General features: G+C 39.9%; 2 protein-coding genes across 4 annotated transcripts in view; one reads left to right on the top strand and one right to left on the bottom strand.

Moving 5' to 3' along the window:
- The first annotated feature begins 5,592 nt into the window (after positions 1 to 5,592).
- Positions 5,593 to 8,527, top strand: LOC119070837. The gene is made up of 7 exons (XM_037175347.1): positions 5,593 to 5,865; positions 5,929 to 6,206; positions 6,279 to 6,402; positions 7,421 to 7,458; positions 7,522 to 7,740; positions 7,800 to 7,930; positions 8,302 to 8,527. Exons 1-7 carry the CDS (start codon positions 5,650 to 5,652, stop codon positions 8,472 to 8,474), a joined length of 1,179 nt encoding a protein of 392 aa, XP_037031242.1. The 5' UTR covers positions 5,593 to 5,649; the 3' UTR covers positions 8,475 to 8,527.
- A 932-nt stretch (positions 8,528 to 9,459) lies between these two features.
- Positions 9,460 to 23,358, bottom strand: part of LOC119070816 (protein bark beetle) — a 29,349-nt gene continuing 15,450 nt past the window's right edge. Inside the window, exons 4-13 of one of the 3 annotated variants that reach the window (XM_037175295.1) lie at positions 19,306 to 23,296; positions 16,844 to 19,073; positions 16,569 to 16,780; positions 16,152 to 16,507; positions 15,957 to 16,082; positions 15,760 to 15,783; positions 13,555 to 13,652; positions 13,119 to 13,489; positions 12,827 to 13,051; positions 9,460 to 12,740 (exon numbers count right to left, since the gene is read on the bottom strand). In XM_037175295.1, coding sequence (XP_037031190.1) covers positions 11,823 to 12,740; positions 12,827 to 13,051; positions 13,119 to 13,489; positions 13,555 to 13,652; positions 15,760 to 15,783; positions 15,957 to 16,082; positions 16,152 to 16,507; positions 16,569 to 16,780; positions 16,844 to 19,073; positions 19,306 to 23,296 — 8,551 coding nt within the window. In that variant the 3' untranslated portion in view covers positions 9,460 to 11,822. The remainder of the gene's footprint in view (positions 12,741 to 12,826; positions 13,052 to 13,118; positions 13,490 to 13,554; positions 13,653 to 15,759; positions 15,784 to 15,956; positions 16,083 to 16,151; positions 16,508 to 16,568; positions 16,781 to 16,843; positions 19,074 to 19,305; positions 23,297 to 23,358) is intronic. The other 2 variants (XM_037175296.1, XM_037175297.1) reach the window with 2 other exon arrangements.

The raw sequence follows: 23,358 nt of genomic DNA, 5'->3' as shown, positions 1-23,358 counted from the left end.
GCTGGGGCGCTGGGGGTATTTGTCAAGGCTGTATACTTTGGGGAGGTCACGCAGATCGCCATTTTATTAGATACGCGGGAACACACCTTTTCCATACAAACAAATTCACCAAAATTGAATTTGTATGGCGTGGTGAATTTTTTGTACGAAACGTGGTGTGTAACCCGCGTATCTGCATCTGTGTAACCTCCCCAAAGTATACAGCCTTGGTATTTGTAGTGACAAAGTAAAGTCAGTAGTGTGTCTTTGAGCAACGAGCTTGCTTCGGTAACTGTCTTTTCTAAAAGTGTAGAGTTTATATTTCTGAGCCGAAGACCAGTGAGTTTGCAAGTATCCTAGAGTTGTTTTCGAAGTAATGAAGTACGTAGCAGCACCCAATGAATCCGAGTTCACTACCTGCCCCATGCAAAGGTGGTTTTCCATAAAGGAAACAAAAAATAGTCCACATGGACAGGTGCAAATTGCTATGTAATTGTTAACTTTCGCATGAGGCAAGTAGTATTATTAGTACATTACTATACCAGCGAAGGAATTTAATGTCTTCAGATGAGTAAAAGAATCTGACGGCTTTTGCCCTAGGTACTATTACTCATTTTGATACGAGATATCAAATTATTTCACGTGTATGGTACGGCGCTTTACTTTACGAGCGAGTGAGGGAATAGTATTTTACATGACTAGGGATAAAAAGATGAAAAGTAGAGTTTTCGTGTGAATTTTGTTGATCCGAGGCGAGGCCGAGGTCAATAAACACACGAAAACGAGACTTTTCATTTTTATCCCGAGTTTTGTAATGGATTTTACATGCTGAGGGCGTCGAAAGAAGTGCTTAAAACATGAAAAGTACGGTTTTCGACGCATGTAGCATGTAAAAGGTACATAACCTCCCACGGTGCGGTTGAAAAACTTTTTTTCGAAAAGTTCGTAAACATGGGGTTTTCTTGTTAAAAATGATTGGGGTGATCCTAACGATCGGGCAAAACATTTTAAATTTAGGAGAAAAATAATCGTTAGGATCACCCCAATCATTTTTAACAAGAAAACCCCATGTTTACGAACTTTTCGAAAAAAATTTGTTCAACTGCACCGTGCTCCTGTTGACTTTCAAGGACCAGCGAAGTTTCCGAAGACTCACAAAAGAATAATTTAGAGACAAACACGTCTATTCCGAAAGATAATTTAATTTAGAATGATTTCTCTTTACTTCGATCACTAGATTAGATTCCAATTACCGGTGACTATGATTCTATCAAATTGATAAATCAACACCTCCCGAGTAAAGTGAACAAAAAACAAGGCATCAGAACAGTCGGAGCGTTTGCTGCGACTGAGCCCCGTACTACCCGTAAACCTATTTTGCCCGAAACCATTATACGACCGTAGCCCTAATAAGCCCGTAACCCTTATTCGTCCGTTATCAAAGTGCTTCCGTAACCTTATTGCGTACTTGACATTATTGCCTATTTTTGCAAATTAACTGTAAGTGTTCATCTTTAAAATTGCGCTTAGCGCAATTACAAAAGCCCGTACGAAGTACTTCTCAAGTATAAAACAAAAGTTTACGATGTAATTTTAGGAATCCGAATTTGCAACTTTTTTATCAATTTTCTTTCGGTATTGAATTATCTGTCAAACGAAACAAAGCAAAGTTTGATGAAATATTCTCGATTTATGAGCAAAAACCACATAAGGCCACAAAGCGGCCTTAGTCGAAGGGCCAAAATTTGAAACTTTTTTCACCACGTTCTCTTCGTATTCAAATACCTTCAAAAAAAAACTAAATCTGGCAAAATCGGATGAGATATACTCGATTTATGTGCAAAAACCACTTAAGGCCGAGTAGCGGCCATAGTCCAAGGGCCCAAATTTGAAACTTTTTTCGCCATCATTCTATTCGGCATTCAATTATCTCTCAAATGAAACAAAAACTAGCAAAATCGGATGAGATTTACTCGATTTATTTGCAAGAAACACTTAGGGCCGAGTAGCGGCCTTAGTCCAAGGGCCCAAATATGAAACTTTTTTTGCCATCATTCTATTCGGCATTCAATTATCTCTCAAATGAAACAAAAACTAGCAAAATCGGATAAGATTTACTCGATTTATGTGCAAAAAACACCTAGGGCCGAGTAGCGGCCTTAGTCCAAGGGCCCAAATTTGAAACTTTTTTCGCGTTCACGTTCTTTGCGGTATTCAATTACCTTCCATAAAAAACTAAATCTAGCAAAATCGGATGAGATTTACTCGATTTATGTGCAAAAAACACTTAGGGCCGAGTAACGACCTTTGAGCCCTCCCAACAAGCCCACGTTGCATCTTACCCAAAAACAATGTTCAGCAACTTTGTTCTACTCGTCAATACCTTTCATTTGATATATCACAAGCAGCTACTGCGTGCGTATTTCGGTAGATATCGTCGAAAGACTGAAAAACACCTATAGGGCCCTAGCTCTGGAAGGGCCGACCCTACCATGCCCATTTTCGAACTTGACCTTATTTTGTCGATACCAATCGGGGAAAAAAAGAATTTTGAAAAAAGGTTGTGATTTACTCAAGCTAGAGGGGTCACAGACGGACGGACGGACGGACGGACATTTTTTTAATTGCGGATTCGTCATCTATGAACATAGCCAAATGCTTCGCCCTTACTGTCTGCTTCCAATTCGACGTGTTTGTGCGGTTTTCTTCGGGACGCATCTTTGAATCGTTGTGAACGAATACGTTAAAGTTGCCACTCTAGTTAGTTTACATCAGTTTGACTGACTCTTAATAGTCCGAAGTAACTTTTTTGTTGACTTTGAATAACATCTGCTGCTATACCATTGCGATGGTTAAAAAATCAAAAATTTAGAGGCCCACAAATAATCGTTTCCTTCCCTAGATTTTTGATTTTTTTAACCATTAACTCATATTACTTATGAACAAAAACACCGACACCGTTTCAACATACACTCTTCAGCATTTATTATCTTAATTATTTTCAAAAAGAAATTTCGCTTTCAATACAAAGAACTTTTATTTTTAACGTACGCCAATAATGGATTTCGATCCGCCGGATCGCGTAGTGTATTCATTAATTCGTCGACTTCTCTCGCCAATTCCTTGAACTTGATATATGAAAGGTCATCATTAAATTGCATCCAATGCATACAACGACTCTTCAAACATTTAATGTTGTAAACACAACCTAACTTGTACATTTCTAACGCCGATGAGGTGGTAAAAACTGGGTGTGGATTTCCTACGATTGTGCCAATAGTTAGATCCAAGAGTTGATGAGCTGAGTAGTAATGACAAATTTTCAAGCGAGAAAACAGAAGGTCAAAATTGTCGCAATTTATCTCCATTTCTCTATTTGTCCAGTCACCATACAAGCCATTCACAAAGTCTTGAAAGATCGGAAGTGTGAACGATTCATCTGTAACTGGTATTTCCCGAGTTCTTGCTTCCATCATATCAGACTCGATCATACTGTTTAGCATATCACTTCTTCCTTCTCGCAATACCTCCTCATGAACTGGAACCGTTTCACCTGACTTTAATTTGAAAAGCACGATCGCCTTTTTTGTTTTATCCCTCAGCATGTCTTGCCGTCTAGAGCCGAGAACAAAGTCTGTCCTCATCATTGACCATTTTTTCTGTCTGTCGTCAGCAAACGAGTGATTCATCCAAGAACTTTCGTAGTTTCTCCGTCCAAGTACTATTTCAACCTCAACACGGATTTGATCCACTTCATTTATCTGTTGTCTCTTCAATTTTTGGATTTCTTTTACTGAACAAAATTCTGCATATTTTACCGTCACTGTCATGTCATGACGTTCAGACTCTTTATCGTAAAGATTGCATTGCGGATCGCCCATGCATTCGAATGGTTGTTGTATGAAGCAGCCGCAATCTGCGTATTTGCGAAATTGATCCAAATGTAAATATCCTGTCAGTGTGCTCTTGTTGTCATCCGAACAGAGCTTGAGTTTAACGAGGCAAAATTGGTAGGGCTTGTCGTTCGACACTTTCCACGACACTTTCACATCCCAAAATGCAATGTAACCACTGATTAGCGCATATATTTCCCTACCAGCGATCAAACTCATTGTAGTGTCATCACCTGCTCCACTTGGCTCATCCAATTTTTCATCGAGCCCATTCGTACGACTGTCATCTGATTTTAATGTGAAAAGGAATGAATTGTTTTCATCAAAAGCCGACACCTTCATTGATGTAGTCCACTCATCTCGCTTCTTCTTCAAACACATTTCACGACTTGTGTAGTACCATTCGTCATAGTAGCTGGAACGTTTTATTACTTCTGATCTGCCACTAGCAAACGAGACACACGGTCGCACATTCTCAAAACGCTTCATTTTCTGTCGTATTATTGCACTGATCTGACTCTTCTCAACATTTTTCCGCCTTTACTGACAGATTGACCGATTGACACCACCCAATTTCATTGACTGAAAGTCAGGGTCTTACACCAGAAAATACCGAAATATGTGGGGAACAAAAATGTTCCTAATTGACTACACGCCCTTAAAGGAATTGCCGGCGCATCCGGTAAATAATGGTAATTAAAGGAAATAATACAAGGAATTGACCGGAAGTAAGAGAAATTTATATTTGAAAGTAATTGAGAGGAAATACGGATGAGTATGATGATCAAAAGAATCAACCAATCCAAAAAAAAGTTGTTCTTCTCACTCGTTACACGTTTTATTGCGAATTGCGATCATGTTGATTTGGCTCGTTGAGCATTTTTGAAACGCTAAACGGAATCTGATTATCGGCTTTGGTATTTCAAATTAAAACCAAAAGAAAACACAGTTCAGTCGCTGGTTCTTTCGTTCATCACGTTTGAATTCAAAGTACCGTCAATCATCCTTTCTAAAATTCTGAAAATTTCGAACGCTTGTGGAACTAATTCTCGTAAAAAATTCATGGTTTGGACTTTGCCAACACTTCGGTCACGCACACCAAATAAACGTCGGGAACTCTATGGAACTCTAGGTCAACCTGAATGTTACCCCGATTTACCTGAAATCTAATTAAATGAATTTTGACCTGAAACCTAATTTTTGATCTCAAGTCGGATCTGTCAGGTATTCCAGGTTGAACTGAAATTTTTGCAAAGCAAAAACCTGACCTTACCTGAATTTCAGGATTTCAGGTCACACAATTGTTTGGCCTCTGTTGACCGTTTCTGAGCTTTACGGAAACACTGCTCATTCCGTGGATGGTTCTAATAACTTTAAAATTTAAAGTTAAAGGAGTTGTATTTGTACATCAGTGAAGCTGCTAAGCTACATCAAAAAAAATATTTAAAAAGGTTCTGATGACTTGAAAGAAGCGTAGGCAGCTGGCAGCCTTTTAGCCTCAGGAGGCTTTTTACAAAAGAATTGCTTCCAAGAATATCCATCTGGTTGGATGATACGCACTCGAAATCTTAATATGAATCGATAAGATAACTATTGAAGAAAATGCAATCAAATTTCCAAACACCTGATAGATTTTCGATTACAAAAAATCGATGTCCACACCGCGTTATCTTATCATTGGACTTTAAAGTTGACAATTTTTTTCTTGGCTCTCGTAATTTTTTAACGAATTCATTCTTTCGGTATCCAACACATCTAACAGAGTGACATAATCGGAATGTATTTTCAATTTGTGTTCGCGATTCTGGTTGTTCTGTTCTTATACGCTAAAAATGTGCGGACCCTGGAACCGATTTACGGAATTTACCGGGATAGTTCCAAGTATTTCTACTTGAAATTTTGTGCTATGTACCTCTTATTGACGCTACGAAGACGTAAAACTGCTGATATTGAAGAGCTGGAAAAAAGGCATCAATTGTCGGAGAATCCAATGGTCTGGTTTTTCTTAATTATGAGAATGAGTTCTTACGACAACTCCCAATAATTTTCTATTTAGGCAGCTGATGCAGTCTACTTTCATGGTGTCTCTGACGATAATTGTATTTTAGCTCTGGCTACTGCCCAGCGCAAGAACAATCGAGTGAATGCCTTTGTCATTCTTCGAATCCCAGAGTTCAGCGATCAAATTCTGGTCTCACCTAAGTGGCCGGATTCGACGTTAATTCAAACCGACTCTGAGTATAAAGATGACCATAATTATGCTGTTGAAGGGATCAAACTGACACCGATTATACCAATGAGAACATGGAAGTTGTCATACAACGGGAAATTGAAGTAAATTTATCAATATGATGAAAAGAAAGGAGGAATAAGGACTTCATTAACGAAATAATTTTCAATCAATAGACTCGAAAAGGATCAATCTCAAACGTTTGATGTGAAAATTGATGCAATTTGGACAACAAATCTGCCGCATTACAATTTCGATACTGATATGCATCCGAAGCCTATAGCAAAAGCTATGGCAATGGTATGTATTCGATGGGACATTACACTAGAGAGCTTCGAAATTATGCGATTTCAACAGCCGGAATAACACAATTATTTACGGTTTGTTCTGTTACTTCATTTGGTTTAACTATTGATCAATTTTTAACTCATGTTTTACGTCATGAGTTTTTCCTATCGTTTACGACATATGACACAACATTAGCCAATGCTCATCACTTCTTTTTAATGTCGTTGTCGATAACAGCTGTTTAGAATTGCACGATGAAAGTGGATTCGTAAGTTGGCAAAGTTTCTCTTTAAAAAAAACGAGAATCCCACTTCACAGAATCTTGTTCTTTTAACCGAAATTTTCACATCTTTTGCGCAAAATTTCCATTACTGCACTGGCTAGGAAAATTGCTATTTTATACATCACCCCTAAATTTGTTCATATTAGTATGTCTACCAGTCTACCACATCCATCTATTGTAGTAATGTGACGACAACTTGTGTATTTGAGAATGCAGACAGGCAATGTCAATCAAATTTGTGTCACCAATACTCCCTCTAGCAAACAAACTCTCAGCTCTCTGTGTCAAATTCACAACTTATTTCTTTGTATTCTACAAACACTAGTCCACATTTTGACTGACTGCGATGTAATGTACATGAAAATTCCAAAGGCTACTTGATTCTTTCACCACCTTAATAAAAGTAGTTTGGTTGCTAGAGAGAGGGTATTGATGTCACAGATTGCTTTAGGTGTTTCACCAGCTGGTGCACTTATACATACAAACACACGGTTTATACGTCTTTATAGCATCATTGTCACACGCTCGCGCTTCTTAGTGGTGAGGCCGTATAAATACTATTAATAGAAGAATAATTGTATGAGTGGAGGTAGCTAGACAGAAATTCGGTTCCTTCTACTAAAAACTCGTTCTTGGTGCGGCGCTGTTTGAAATATTTAGATCATGACAATGAAAGCTCGCACAATTTTTAAGCTTTCTAAGTGAAATTTAAGCGACCTATTCACCACTGCCCTTTCTATTATTCAGGAACCATGGAGTAAAGAATATTTTAAAAATCTTGAACGGTAAGTGGATTTGTATTGGTCTAGATAATCAATTAATATTAAAATTAAAATTTATGTCTTAAGTTTCCATCAAACCCACTACGAGCAACATGGTGACGTAAGAGGAACAGCTACAATTGACGGCAAAGACTATACGATATTCACAAATTCATTAAGAGACCATACCGTTGCTGATTTGAGGGATTGGAAGAATTTTCATCGATATGCGATACATTTCTTAACGTTGGAGAATGGTGACCGATTGACCGTTGGAGCCATTTGCACTCCAGTTTTGTTCTCGAGGTTTGAATCTGCCGATTCGTTGCGCTCGTTTAACAATCATTTGAGTTGATTTTTTACAGTTTTGTAATGGGATTCATCACGAAAGCTAAACTTGGTGTGAATCATGCCATTACCGATTGTGACTTCAAGCTTTATCAACACGGAGAAGAGGAAAAACCTCCAACAGATTATGGTTTTACATTTTGGGCAGGTAAATCGAAGCGATAATTAATCATTTGTGTCATTTCCATCTCACAAACGATAATGTAGTCCAATAGTTTGAACTAAATTTATCTCAAGCCACGACATAGTAAATACAAGACATGGTAAAGACACTCCCGTATGTGTATATTATCTGTACATATTTACTATGTCGTGCTCAAACTTATTTTCTTATCTATTTCCAATCATGAACCTTTCACAGGCGACAAGCACTAGGATATCGATTCTATTATATTTCTTTTGAATTAAATTTTTTCAAGTCATATTGATGCAAAATCTATTACTTCATTAACTTTAACATTAATTTGGCGACAATCTCTTTTAAGAACTCATTGTAATTCGATCAATTTTTCCGTGTAGGTGGCGAACGTTACGTAGTTCAAGCGCTTGGATATGAAAAAGTTGAATTTTACATGGGAACTGAAGCTGAGGCAAGATTGGTAGAACAATACACTACTTGCACCGTGAATGGAGTTCGCGGTTGGGGCTTCTGCGAATGGTGTTACAGACATGTGGACGGGCTACCACAATAGGAATATTTTTTTTGGAAAAAATGAGAAATAAAATATTTTTTTTATTGAAACTCCTCTAATACATCGGAAAAATGATTTCTATCAAGTCACTGAAATTGACTAGAAAGACTACACTATCTATACACCAGGGCTGACACCAAAAGTATATCGAAATTTTGCCTATTTTCCAATAGGTATGGTACGGCTCGTTGAGACTATTCGTTAAAAAGATGAATCCAGAGATTAACGAACGAAGTAAAAGATTTCATCGTTTTTCCACTACAATAGATATAAACTCACGACTTGAGAGGGGATTTTTTAAAGTCGAGCCGACCCGAACCCAGCTGGAATTAATTGGATGAATTATAAGGCTTCAGTGAATCTCTCAGGAGATCTTTTAAATGTTTAGAGTATAAATGTCGTAGTCAGTCGGACTGTACGCCAATTGAGTGTCAGCTCCTTGTATGATTGTGCTTTACCACTTACCAGGGCGGCCGAATGTAATCTAGGATGCATAGTGATTAAACTCGCAAGGTATAGTGAAGTCGGAGTCGGACGTGAATTACGGGGAATAGACATTTTATTCCAAAAAGTTCTATTGGAAATTCCGTTCAAGAATCCTACCGTCATATCCACTCTCTGTCCAATTGAGAAGAGGTATATAGAAAAGGTAAGCGAGACTACAACAAAATCGATTTGATGTCGTCATTAAATTCTGTAGATTCGGAACCAATTCATAAATAGCCCAAAAATGAATCTCGTTTTGTATGTAAGCTCCGTCTTTATTTGTTACAAAAAATACTAAATTTATAAAAATTTCATTTATATGCTGACCTTACAGGCTAAAATACGATTTGTGATTTTCTTATGGATGTAAAAAATTGATTTTGTTATGCCTAACTAAAAACGATCATTTCTATCAAATTATAGTACGTGTACGACGAAATAAACGGTGATCTCATAACACTGAAAATTTCGAATTTTCCAGAGAAAATTTTTAATTTTCGTTACGGTCGAAAATACGTCTCTATCTATCTTATCTTGCTCTAAGTAGTAACAATTACAAAAATTTTAATTTATTTTACACGTAAAATTTACAAAATTTTAAATCAAAAACTTTAGTCTTTTGAATAACAATCGGTTTGGTACCTCTATCCGTTTCAAGAACTAATTTCAATCAACTTTTTCGTTCGTTATAAAGTTTGCGTCTTTCGAACAAAATTTTTCACGTTATTTAGAGGACGTTTCAGGAGCGACATGAAGTCGATAAGTCGGATCACACAACATTAATCACATTTATGTCGTATAAATGCATATAACCACATGCGGTGGACATAATATGTCCCTCAAAAAAATAATTAATTTTTAACCTAAACCAATTCAGATATGTAGCCTCAATGGTAGTTTCCATTCGAGTGTAGTCGAAAAAGAATGACGGCAAAGAATACTTACTACAACTTCTACTTACTAGAGAAGAATCAATGGGTACCAAGCGTTCGAGGAACGAAAAGTGTCCAGTACGAATTGAGGCTAGATTCGCCCGACCTAGAAGTATAGTTTTTGATGCCGAAGTAAAAATGAAAAATGTTGGAAGGAATTTCGAAAAGCTGTAAAGAAATTGATGCCCTGTGATGATCAGGGCCTATTTTCAGGATTTTTTTTTTTGAGAATTTCGGGACAGTTCAAGAATGTCATCAATTTCAAGGATTTAATATTTTGAAATTCTTGAATATTCTCGAAAATTCTTGAACTTTGTAGTTTCGAATGTCCAAGAATTTTCAAGAATTTCAAAAATTTCAACAATTTCAAAAACTTTTAAAATTAAAAAAAAATGATTTTCAAGAATTTTCGAGAATTCACGTCGTAAGTGCGCCAGTATCGTTAGAAAGGTATGACCTCTGACTATAAGATGAAGATTAGCTTCGATCAAAATATGTCCACACACTGAACTTTTGTGACCAAACGGTTTCAGAGAGGTGTATGAAATTTCATGAAATGAAAAATTTTGTATGGAGAAGGAACTGGTCCGATTTTACTGTGTTCTGAGTTTTTGGGTGCATTTCGGAAAAACTTCTTTTTTGTTGAGGTGAACGATTCGATGAAAAAGTGAACCGAAAAATAAATTTCAACGCTTTCTTGTATGAAAATGACGCTGCGTTAGAAAGTATTACGCACTTTCCATTTTGAAGTTTGACCGCACTTATGGCGTCAATTTTAGGAGTTTTTAAGAATTTGAATGTTCTGAAAATTCTAAAGAAATCCTGAAAATTTTTTAACTTTAGAATTTTAGTATCCAGGAATTTTCGTGGATTTCGAGCACATTCAAGAACTTTCGAGAATTGAAATTCTTGAAAGTTATCAAAATTCACAAAAACTCTTTAACTTTCACAGAATTCTTAACTCCTAATGAAAATATAGGGCATATTTGGGAGTGTTAGTGACATTATTTCTAACATGATTCTTACTATCTTTACATTAGTATCCGGAAATTTCAAACTTCTAAAGAAATGAGATCTTCGCTGCAATTAGCTAGCGATCGATAATAATGGGTTTAGTGGTCGAGTAGCCAACAAGGTTATTATTTCGAAATTTAAAGATTTTTTTTGAGAATTATTTCTTAAAAATTTACAAATTGAAGAATTTTCAGATTTTTGTAAAAAATTGTTGAGAATTTTCAAAAATTTGGGAATAAAAATTTCGAATAATAGCCCCGATTAGTCAATGTGTAGCAGCCACTGTTCCCTAGCCAGTAACTACAATCACAGAATGGTGAAGACACACACGAAATTCTAAAAGTCTTGATCGATGTATCCATTTTCAAATTTTTCCGGAGCGAAAATTGATTTATCGACCTGATGACTAGAAGCTTTTTGGATAAGTGGAACCATACGGATCCCGGAACTTAATCTATTCATAAAATAGGTGCAAAAACATCACATCGCTTATCAACACAAATCGTCCGTTCGCCAAATTAAAGTGAAAAATTGTGCTCGATCGTTGCTCTTATTCGTAGCTTAAATTTATTGAATTTCATGTCATATCTTCATTTGATTGCTGGTGGATATACAAAAATATCGTATTTATCCAATCCTTTCTCATATCTAACATTAAAAACAGTCTCTATCGAACACCAAAAGTAAAATTTTCTTACAAAATTTTCAACAATTCATCGAATTTTACCTAAACAACAAACATTCCTGTAGATCAAATTTCCTTTTTCACTGCACAGATATGGTGGTCAAATGAGCACTACTCGACAAACAAAATACTTTCCGTGTTGCATTGCTTGTAGCATCCTCATCATTTTCGATAATAAAATTCTAAAAATAAAAAAAAATCGTTTCCCTACAACTAGTGTCATTCTAAAAACTACATTGCAGTCTCCAGCGGTTGGCTGTAGCTTCTGCTATCACTTGTGAGCGGATTCGGAAGTGATGTTTCGTCATCGAAATTCGTTTCCAATATGGCTTCAGATTTGGACCGTGCGTATGCTCGTCGATCGTCCGAGGCCTCGTAAACGGTTTTCGGTCGATTTACTGGCGGTGGTGGCGGTCTCGATTCCGGTGCGGTTCGCATTGCCGTGTAATAGGAGTCCGGTCGTCGGATGTCCGGTGGTGGACTTGTGAATGCATTCGGCCGTCGAACCTCCGGTTTCTGGTACTCGTGTGTCGTTTTCTTGGGTGATGGAGTGTTCACTTGTCGTTCGTATTGAGATGTATTCGTACTGGAACCGCGTGGGTACGGTGATTCGGGTGGCGTTGGAAGGAAACTGCTTTGAACCGGTTTCTGTTTCGGCAATTTCTCGTAATCGGGCAATTTGTGCTTCAATTCGGTTAGGAATGACAAATTGTCCTGTTTGACTCGCATCGGTAGAGTGCTCGAGTTGCCGTAATAATCCGAGTTACTGTCTTCCGGATCAATCTGATGAATAATCGGTGTATCCTCATTGATGTAGGTGCCGACTGAATTGTTCCTTGTCCCAGTGTAAGTCGAATTGTCCTTGAATCCTTCGTTTCGGAAAGATAGCTCAAAACCCTGCGGACTATAATCAGGCAGACCGTACACTTTCGGTTCAGCTGGTGCCTTTCGTTGAGTATCCGGAAACCTTGGGTCGGCATACGCAGGCTTCCCGTTTCCGAATTGTTGTTGATGTGCCTCATAGATGTCGTAGCTTGTCTCTGAGCTCAGAACACTTTTGTCCATTGAGTCGATGGAACCATTCGAAATCATTTTCTTGTAGTCAGTAACTGTTGATTTCGTCAATGTGTCCGTAGACCGGGACACATTCTGATGAACACAAAAAAACAAAACCAAAAAAAAACGAAAAATTAAAAAACCAAAGAAAAAACTGAAAATCAAACAAAAATTCCTACAAAATTTCGTCGTCGCATTGTGCCCGGATCAACACCAATGGTATTCAAACTGCGCAAACTCTGTCGAATGCTGTTACGTCGCTCCAAACGTTGAACATGTCGATGCCGTGATTTTGTGAACCAACAAATTCCGAACAGCAGTAATAGCAGCAACGCAAGGACAAAGGAACTGATGACGCTGATAGCGATAATGTCGGCTTGCCACGATAGTGGATTGATGACGACCTAACAAAATATTTTCCGTTGATAATCACTGGACCATCAAGAATCAGTTCAACAAACAGATGCCTACCCTCGGATCCATTTCGCATAGGAATCCCCGTCGCGTATCGCACGGATCAATTTCCACATTACGATAAATAAAGCTCGTACACTGTTCGAGATAGTCAAGATCTTGGACCCAAACCTTTTGCGGATAACGCAAATCAATCATTTGCCGCTGCAGGTACATCCACAACGACGTCAAATCACCGCGGATGAATGGTAGCGAAGCATTGTCCGATCGACAAAAGTCTCTGGCTTCATGGAATGTCATCGGGGCACCAATGTACACGTAACACGTGTCGCCGAGCAATGACCATCCCGGCGGACATTTACCATCCAATATCGATTGATTGTTCATGTGGTATGGCATGAATTGCACTTCGAGTAGAAGGGGATCGTCTGAATAGGGAAGGAGTTTTTCTTCAATCAATGGTTGTTCTTTCGTAAATTTCTGATAAACCAACCTGCACGATCACGTATCCGACCACCAACGGCCAACGTGGTGTTGTAATTCCAGTAATTGTGACTTGCATCAATTTTCGTTTTCCATAAATCGACCGTACTGTAGAGAATTAGAACATTAGGATTATTTGGTGCTACAGTGATACAATTGGCTCAGAACAATTAGTTCGAGGGCAACATAAAGGGCATATATGCAATATCTCAGAAACTACTGAACCGAATTTGATAAAGCAAAAAGGACTGAATTTTGAGCCCGACATGAAGTTAATCGGCCATATAGTTCGGCAGATATTGTCGAAAAATTTAAAGGCCTCTAGATAATAAGACGAAAAATACGAATTTTACTGAAATTTATGTCGGTCTCAAAATTCATTACTTTTTACTACCTTTCAGGGAAGAAAAGTTTATTAAAATCGGTTCAGTAGTTTCTGAGTAATCACAGATATGACCTTTAGTGATGCTGACCTCGAGTTGTAGACTGTCGAGAAAAGTGGAAAATTTGTGTCTGAACGTATAGACCCAGCTTGCTTGGTATAGAAGAGACAAGTATGCACAATCTGCTATCGACAACGACGACAATAATAAGTGATGAGCTCTCGCTGGTGTTCTCTTATATAGCAAAATGTTTGATAGAACAAGTGAAGTACAAGTTTTTGTAGCATACGTTATGAGATACTTTAAACAAATGAAGTAGCAGATTTGTTGTGATAAGCCTTCCGCTTCTCAAACGATAAGAAAAAATCGAGAAATTCAAATAAATTGCGGCAGTTTCTCTTGTCTGTAGAGAAGAAGTAACATTCCGGTCCTATTCTCCGTAAATTGATCCGTTGCCTTTAAATTAAATGCATCTTAATCTAAGTTTAGAGGAGTCAGAGGCCGAAATGTAATCTGTTTTTGGGGTCATCTCCATTATCGGAAAATTGAAAAATAAAGGGAAAAATACCTGTGTGATGGGATACGGTGCCTGGAATATATCATAATTTTGAAACCGTGTCGTTATAAATGAAAAAAGCAGTGGGAAAGAGACAATGGCATAGATAGTTCAAATGATACTTAAGATGCTCTGATCAAACATTCATTGAAGATCAACTATAGGGAATTTAATTAGTCTAAGGAATAGGCCCACCGCTGTCAAAAGACCATATGACCAGAAATTGATCAAATCAGGCTCAGCTCAAATCAGAGTGTTCGAGGTAAATTCAGATAGGATTCAGGTTGGCCTAACACTCCATCAGTAGACCAATAATGTGAGTCAAGCATGTCTATACTGTCATATTGCCTGGTTAACTATCTAATCGTGATATGATGAGGTAACAATATCATCAGCTATATGGAAGTTAATTGGGGTAAAGAGGAGATGGCAAAAGTTACGGAGGTCTGAGTCGGATCTGGTAAGTCCACAATGCAGTAAACATCACTAAGGAAACCTTAAATTCTTACATAATATTAGTCCAGCGCTTGACAGCACTTTGAGTCCCTCATAAGAACGGGGATGGAAATCCGTTATAGGACTTTTGTTATCTAGCACTAGAAGGGCTAGAACGAGATTAGCCCTAGTGTATATATCAGCAAGCAGTCTCACATCGTAGAAAATCCAAATTGGTGTCTAAATGAAGGTAGCCAAATTAAGAATAGAATTAGAAAATAAATTTTCGTTGGCGGATTGGACATGCCTGACAAGTCAATTTTTCGAATTTTCAACTTGTCAGCCGCGCCTACCGTCACAAAGATTTTTTTTTTCAAATCCATTATCATTTTCGACTCCAAACATTTCGACTTCCTACGATGTGTGACTGCTGTTATATACACTAGGGCTATCCTCGTTCTAGCCCTTCTAGCGCTAGATAACAAAAGTCGTAGAACCAATGTTTTTCGTGTAGGGTAATGTAACAAATCGGCATAGGTATCGAACCATGGTTTGTTTAGGGACTCAAAGTGCCGTGGGGCACTGGTCTAGACGTTAACATTGAGATTTAGGATCAAAATAAATTTACTTTCCAACACCCATATTTCAATCAAAGTTCATCAGACATGTTAGAAGTCTGGTGGACTGGTACGCCCTCGTCTAAACAGAGAAATTCTCAAAACTACAACACACACGTTTCGTTGATCTATCTACTAAAGACGATTTTCCATTACCAAACATTCGAATAGAGAGCACACACAAAACTGAAGTACAAAAATTCAAAAAACAAAATTCAAATTACCTGTTCCAAAACTGGAATTCAAATCTACTCTCATCCAACAATGCGAACAAGACAGCATTTGTTGAAGATGATGAAGGAAGACATGCAAAAAAATCAATTAAATTACGTTATTCATCAGGTTCGTATCAAATCTACAATTTTCGTCTAAACCCACATCAAATCCCATCGCAAATATCAACTGAACAACAAAAACTTACATTGACCGATTCACCGTGATCATTTCGTAATCGTTGTCCGGATTGTAGAAAATGTTATCGATATAGTGCTGGCCAGCTGTTCCCGCCACTATCGTTGCACGACCACGCCAGTCCGTAGCCACGTTGCTAATAAAATAAATTTAGAAACAAATTGTAGTCGACCATTCAACACCGAAAAGCGTCCAGTCAACTCACTCATAAAATCCATTTCTGGCCGTTGTCTGATAAATGGGCAATCGAACCTTGTCGAAGCCGGAAATTTCCACAATCCGTCCACCACGGTTACTGTGCACGTAATTGTGGGTGAAATTCGATACGACTTGCCGCAATGCGATCACATCCGCATACCCGGCCGCATTTTGTGTGAAATAATTTTTGAAAATCGTTATCTGTTGATACGGCGACGATTGTCGGCCCTCTGCGAACAGTGTCGGTCGATTCTTATTGCCCGAGAACAGATTGTGATGAATGAAGGCACGTAGCGATGTGGCCGAACCTCGTGAATCGGCCCGGATGTACAGTCCACCTTGATTGTTTTGCACGAGATTATTCTGAAAATTATTTGGAAATTTTTAGAACAAAATCCGGGTGAGAGGCGTTCGTATCGCTTACTCTGAAGTGAATTGTCTGCATGTTCTGCACATCAACTCTAATAGAAGATTCACATGTCGAGAAGTTGCCGTACAACTGACGGCAATTGTTCAAAATTCGATTATTTTCCAATGTTAGAACCGGAGACACTTCTCCAGCCGTTGTATAAGAAATCGCTCCACCAACTGTCCCGGATATTTCTGAGTTAGAAATGTTGTGCTGGGCATCACGATCTGTGTACAAACAAGCGTTAAGTTATTCACGTAGCCAGACAAACTGACAATCGAATCACTTACTGAATCCAATCGATGAGATGGGTAGCGTAACAATCTCAGCAAAGAATCCGTGCTTGGCCGGAGCACCGCTGGCAATCAATCGAACACTCAAAATTGGACCCTGTGTTCGGAACAAATTTTTGTCGTTGCCGCCTTCCGCTTCAATTCCGCCAATGTATTTCGCCGTAATGTTGTAAATGTCACCGTCGAACAGATGAATCGAGTCACGTCGACCATACTCCTTCGAATGATTGAACAAGTTCGATTGAAGTAATCGGAAACCCAACGGCTTGACGCGATAGGCACTTTTGAATATTTTGACGCAATTGACGGGATTATTGTCGTACTTGTAATACACGATCACTCGTTCTTCGATCGTTATCTCCTTAGCCGTATCACAGATGTCAATCAGCGAGAACAGGTGATACGGAAGATCCAAACCTTTTAATGGTATGAAGCTCGACTCATCACTTTCACGCCCTTCACCGGTCAACGAAATAGCATTGATACCCTGACCCAATGCATTCGTAATGTTTACCACCCGTAAGTGGATCGTTTCACTGGGTGACACCAGATTGATTCCATGGTGAGCACTATCTACAATCGTCACGGAACTGATCAGGGGATTTTTGAATATCGTTTGAATGGCCGGCGATTTTTCATTGTGCAGCATACCAGCTCGTTCGATGCGGAGAAATTCTAGATGACTTTCCGGTGCTCGTGTACTGCGTGTTCTGACATCGTGCAGTCTATCTTCAAACGCATTGCTCTCGAATTCCGAATGGGCGAATCTAATACCGCCCCAATACTGCCGGGAATTGGCGACACCGTTGCAACTTACAAACACAAATTCATCGCGCCATTGACATTCGTGACGACGACCATACAATTGGCCATTCAATCGTTCGGCGCATTCGCTGAAATGTGATTCAGTTCCGGTGCATTCTAAGGGTTGCACCCATGACCAAATTCGCGTCAACGAATTGGTGTGATATTCGATCCGTTTGTCATGACCGAAGAAAACATCCAACGGATCGTAGCCCAATTCACGGCACACAACCTGGGCATTTCGTTCGGTGAAGCGTCGATCACAAATGGGCACCCATTGCAAGGTGGTATGGTTGAAATATTCCAGAAATCCTTGATGCGTCGGGTCGATTTCATTCTCGTCCAATGTGCAATTTCGTTCCGTACACAAGCGGATTGTGTCATAGTTCGTCATGTGTTCGATGGCGCGTTTCTCGATTTTTCTTGTCTGGGCTGCTTTTGGCGTTTGAGGTCGAAGAACAATTTCACCGCTTGCACCACCACGAGCAATTAACGTTCCCAAAACCAATATGCCGACGTTCGGCGCAAATTCCATTTCAACACCCGGTCCAATCGTTAACGTTACACCAGGCATCACAGTTATATCGGCGTTTATTATGTACGGAATGCCCTTCTGGAATATTTGCACATCTTCGAAAATTCTTCCTCCAATATTGTCCAGGTCAGTCACTCTGTTGTCATCGTACTTCACAGACACACTGCCATCAACATTGTCTTCGAGTAAGAATGGCCTGAACTGCACTTCGGCATGATTGTTCCAGTCGTCGAAATCAAATATTCTCGTCAGTATGTGGTCCGGCTCTATCGATCCCCACCAATTTTCCGTCGCATCTAAGAAGTTATTCAATCTAGCGGACTTAACTCCAGCCACCAGATCGTAGTTCATGTTGTTGTTTGAGATCAAATTTCGGAAAATTTTCACTTTCTGCACACCGCCGAATCCTATCACACACGTTGGATCCATGGTGTACACACGACGTCCTCTCGGCGGTAAACGAAAACTGCCTCTGGTAACGCTGGCAAGCTTTTCGTATCGATTGTTTTTGATTTCGTTGTACGCGAATATGGCCGGAACTTCACCCAACACCTCGCTCAAACTATCCGCTCGGAATTCGACCATATATTTGCCATTGTTGCCAGATATGCGATTGTAGTCGATTTTGAATTTCTTCTCCATTCCTTTGAAGCCAATCAGTCCGTACTCACAGTCGTTATCCGTGAAGGCATTGCCGGTGATATTAACAACGGCATAATGGCCCATTATGTTCACACCGAATTGAACGTTTCGCGTCCAAGTGTCGTTGCCCAGATACACAGAGTGTGTAAAGTTCTCATTGTATTGCCATACGTACGGTAAACTGATGTCCAGGCCACCTTGACGATTGCCTTCAACCGTTGTGTCTTGGACAACATAATGGAAAAGCTGAAACGAAACATTGATTATTGAATCGCTCGTCTTTTGATTGAGTCAAGATCTCTCGTAAGCTTCAGCAAGCTTGCAGTTTCTTTCTAATTCGAGTAAAAATTGAACTTCCCGGACCCGAATGCTCATAGCAATTGGAAGGAAAGGTCAACAATTCAACTCTCGCAAAAGGTCTTCAAAGCTGACAAGATACTGTTGGCCTACCACGGCTCGTAATCAAAGTGATACTTACATTATTCGACGACCGGAGATCTCGCGAAAATTGATGAATTCCTTGCCCATTACTCATGATCAATGTGTTGTTGATGTGGATGGTTATCTCCGACAGATTACTGGTATGGACATCCCAGAATGGTGAATGAACATAGAATGCTTGGTCCTGGCTGTGCGTTATTTCACACTGAACAATTTTGATGGACTCGTTAGCCTTGCGCAAGTAATGCTCGCCTCGATCACCCAAATAACGATTGTAGTACGTGGCTGAGATGCCGCGTAAATTTCGTTGAATTTTTGTGGATGTTACAAGAAGTGTTGGTACTGGACCACGAACGATGCGTCTGGGGATATTTTGAACAGGAGCTGAAGTCGTGGAAATTACAAGCACAACGCCACCCAGAGCATTCAATCCACTTTTGTAGTGCAACACAATTCCATAACTGCTGCTCGATAGAGGAAATACCGACAAATCACGGCTGAGTTGATACACATCTGATTCGGTCGTTCCAGTCTGTGAATCATAGATCCAAATGTCTTCAGTGGAACCATTTTGAATGGGATTCAGAAGTTGCAGTCCCACTACATAGCCCGGTTGGCATCTGATGTGAATTGTTTTCTCAATTGGATCGCCCGAATGCTTAGCAGTTAAAATGTGTCGATTTTGCCACATATCAACGTCGATATTTGAACTTTCCTTTGGGAGAACCATTGGATGGTAGTCTGATTCCTGAACGTTGAAATCGGGTGCTAGATGAAACCATCCAGCTAATTCACGCTGTTCGATTGCCGAGATAACAGAGTCATGTTTGATGCCAGAGCCGAGATTGTCCTTTATGATGGAACCATGAATGCGAAGTCCTAACTGTTTCAAACTGATTCCACTTCCGCGATTATTTGCGAACTCCGAGTTCTTCACGTTGTTGATGGATCCGCCGTATATGTCCGAGTAAATTATTCCCAATCCGTCATGCAAGTTGTTGACGACACGTACATTTTCCAAGTTGTGTTTAGCAAAATCCATCTGGACAGCGGGCTTGAACGTATTTGTCGCGTAGTCAAATAATCCGGCCTTTTCAATTGTCACATACTGTAGATCAGCTCGTTCCGCTAAGACACCGAATCTTAATCCAGCCCATGCACCTTCGTAACATCTAATGCCGACGTCGTACTCATGGCTACAAGAATTCAGAAATTCGCCATGTGAAACTCGCTCTGCTCGACATTTAGTGATATCGATGTCATGTTCCGTGCACCGTACATTCGACAGAATTACATCTTCTGTAGTTCCGGCATTTGGTACTTCGGAACGTAGTAGACGCCAGTCCAATGGATTCAATGCAAGTCCTAACTGATTGCACACCAACGCAGCGTTTATCTGAGTCCAGCCATAATCACATACCGTACCCCATTTTCCACTTATGTACACCTGTAATCGTCCTTCGTGTTCCGTTGAACCGCCCAACAATCGCACGGGAACTGTTGACGCTGCCTCTGGCACTTCAATTATCATTTCTGTTTCACTGTCCAAATTTTCCGTTTCGCCTTCAACGGTTTCGTTATCGAATGTCATCACAGGCGCTCGTTTCAAGGTGAAGAAAATGTCGTCGGGACTTCGACCTCGCGCTTCCAGCTTACCAGCAACCATCATACCGACAGATGGTGCAAAGTTAAGCACAACTCCAGGTTGAAGAATCAATTTCCCGCCGGGACGAATATTGATGTCACGGTCAACGTTGTAAACGCCAGTTGGTAGAATTTCCTGGCCATCAACTTCACCGCCGACATGGTCGGAACCCTCAGTAAAGAATTTCGGAACGAATGTCGAAAATTGCATTATGGTTGTCGCACCGGGATTCGAATTGTGTAGCAGGTACGGAAGGTATTCTATTTTAGCTAAATCGTATCGATCTTTACGATGGAACAGTCTCTTAAAAATTTGCTCTTCTTCACTGTGTCCCAGCCAATTGTAGGTCACATTTATCACTTGACTTTGGTCGGATATTTGCGATCCGACTTCATATTTCGAGTCCAAGTTTTGGATTATATTTCGGTAGACATCGACATTACTAGATGAAATAACGACTGGAGCTGCGACTCGTGACCTGGGACTCAATCTATTCTCACCAGATTTTCCTTCGCCTTCATCCTCGACAGGTCCGAACGGCTCGCTAATTTTATTCATGCGAACAAAGTTTCTGGTGAACAGCAAGGATTGCACTTCCCGATCGCCGAACGGAGACAGGCCTAACGAAACCACATACACACCGGTGTTCTGATAAAATTGATTATTCTGCACGGTAAGTTTCACTGGTAGTCGAAGGAATTCTTCCCACGGTTTGTTCCGGATGAGTAGAGCTCCATATTTACCGTGCCGGAAGTGATTGTATTCGATCTTTCCGATTAAATTCAAAGCCGGACTTATAATCACGCCAATCTTGTTGTCGTGTTCGAATACGTTGTGTCCGATCTGTAGTCGCAGGAATTGTCCTTCATTCCGGGCAAACCAACAAGTCTGAACATCTAGTGAGTTCGACAGACTTTCGTTGAACAGATTGCCAGTAATGTTAACGTATGAATTGCCACAGAAATTACCGTGCAATATTCCCGTCTCCAAATTCTTGATAATCTCCGAATATTCAACCACTGAGGTCTGGTTGAATGACACGAACTCTTGACGATCCTTATTGATGGTTTCATTCAGCCATACCGCAACTCCATAACCAACGTTCGAGCTTATCGATGACCTCGAAATGTTTCGGTTACCACCGTAGTACGTAACATTAACACCTCCGCCGTGATTGAAACTAATGTGACTCTCTGTCACATTTACATCACCAGCACCACTTGTTACATGGACTCCAGCTGCATGTCCATTATTCGATACAGAGCTACGATGCACATGTATCTGAGATCTTAAATTGTCGATGGCAATGCCACGACCACCATTATCAGCTACCACAGATTTTGTCACATTCAAGTCATAAGCCTTAAACGGTCCAGTTGTCAGCCGTAAGTATCCAACCACTTGCGATCTAGGATCCGCTCGAAATCTTACGTAAATTTGATTTCGCGTACTCGTCACACTTTGCGGTCTAGTGTTGTTTCTTAGTAACCACGACGTCAGCAGTCGATCATTGGTAGACTGTCCGTCGTATATTTGTAGTTCAGCCGTTTCGTTTGTCTTTAACACAAAATGAACAAAGCTCACGGTCAGAAGGTAGCCGGGCTTCGTGAAAAAGTATTTTGCGCATTCTTTGGTTGCGCCAGCGAATTGCGATTGTTTTAGTGACACCGATATCGGATATGTTTGGCCAGCAGTCGTGGGTAATGTACAAAAGTCGAAAATACTGCTGCGATCCATTCGTTCGTCGGATCGTAGATCATGTCCAACATACTTGATGCCATCGTCTCCGTTATTGTCCACTTTACAATCTTCGATATGTGCAAATCCATAACTGGAATTTACAAAAATTCCAATACCTCTACTCCGGCGAACCGTCACTTCCCGTATTGTGAATGCAGAGTCCGGTCGTGTGATATTAATACCCGTAAATGCAGAATGATCGACGGTTACAAAGCTCATGACTGGTGGATTGCCTAAAACTTCAAGCGAGGCCACAGTTGATCGACCACGTCCCGAGCCAGCCCGAATAATATCCACGTATTGCAGTTGTGATTTGGAGACGGATTCATAAACAGTATTGTCCCAAGCTAATCGCAATTCCGTTGGAGCATTCTCGAATCGAATGCCTCGCCAATTCGACGATGCTGTTTCGTGTAGAGGAAGGCACTGTACCCCGATATCGTTATGATAATCACAGCTTCCTGCACCGATTTGTCGTGAATCCCACATGCATTCCGTTAATGACGATTCGGTACCGCGGCAAGCAGGCTCTTCATAAATCATTCTCGGATCAAAATTTTGTATTTTTTCCATCCAATTCCAAAAACGTCCACCCTGGAAACCCATTTGCCGACAAGTGGTTTCGTAGTCTGGTATTGTCCAGCTAAGGAAAGTCATTTAAATCATCAGTTAACATCAGACCAATAATAGAAGGGATATAAAGGA

The sequence above is a fragment of the Bradysia coprophila genome (genome assembly GCF_014529535.1).
Source record: "Bradysia coprophila strain Holo2 chromosome IV unlocalized genomic scaffold, BU_Bcop_v1 contig_106, whole genome shotgun sequence".
Lineage (NCBI taxonomy): Eukaryota > Metazoa > Arthropoda > Insecta > Diptera > Sciaridae > Bradysia > Bradysia coprophila.
The sequence above is the reverse complement of the archived record's forward strand: the minus strand, read 5'-3'. Positions and strand labels throughout refer to the sequence as shown.

What these genes read in the sequence shown, in the direction of transcription:
- LOC119070837 (XM_037175347.1), top strand. Translation starts at nt 5,650, where the DNA reads ATGTATTTTCAATTTGTGTTCGCGATTCTGGTTGTTCTGTTCTTATAC. An exon ending in TCATACAACGGGAAATTGAA is followed by an intron (nt 6,207 to 6,278) that starts GTAAATTTATCA and finishes TTCAATCAATAG; the next exon opens with ACTCGAAAAGGATCAATCTC. An exon ending in TAGCAAAAGCTATGGCAATG is followed by an intron (nt 6,403 to 7,420) that starts GTATGTATTCGA and finishes TCTATTATTCAG; the next exon opens with GAACCATGGAGTAAAGAATA.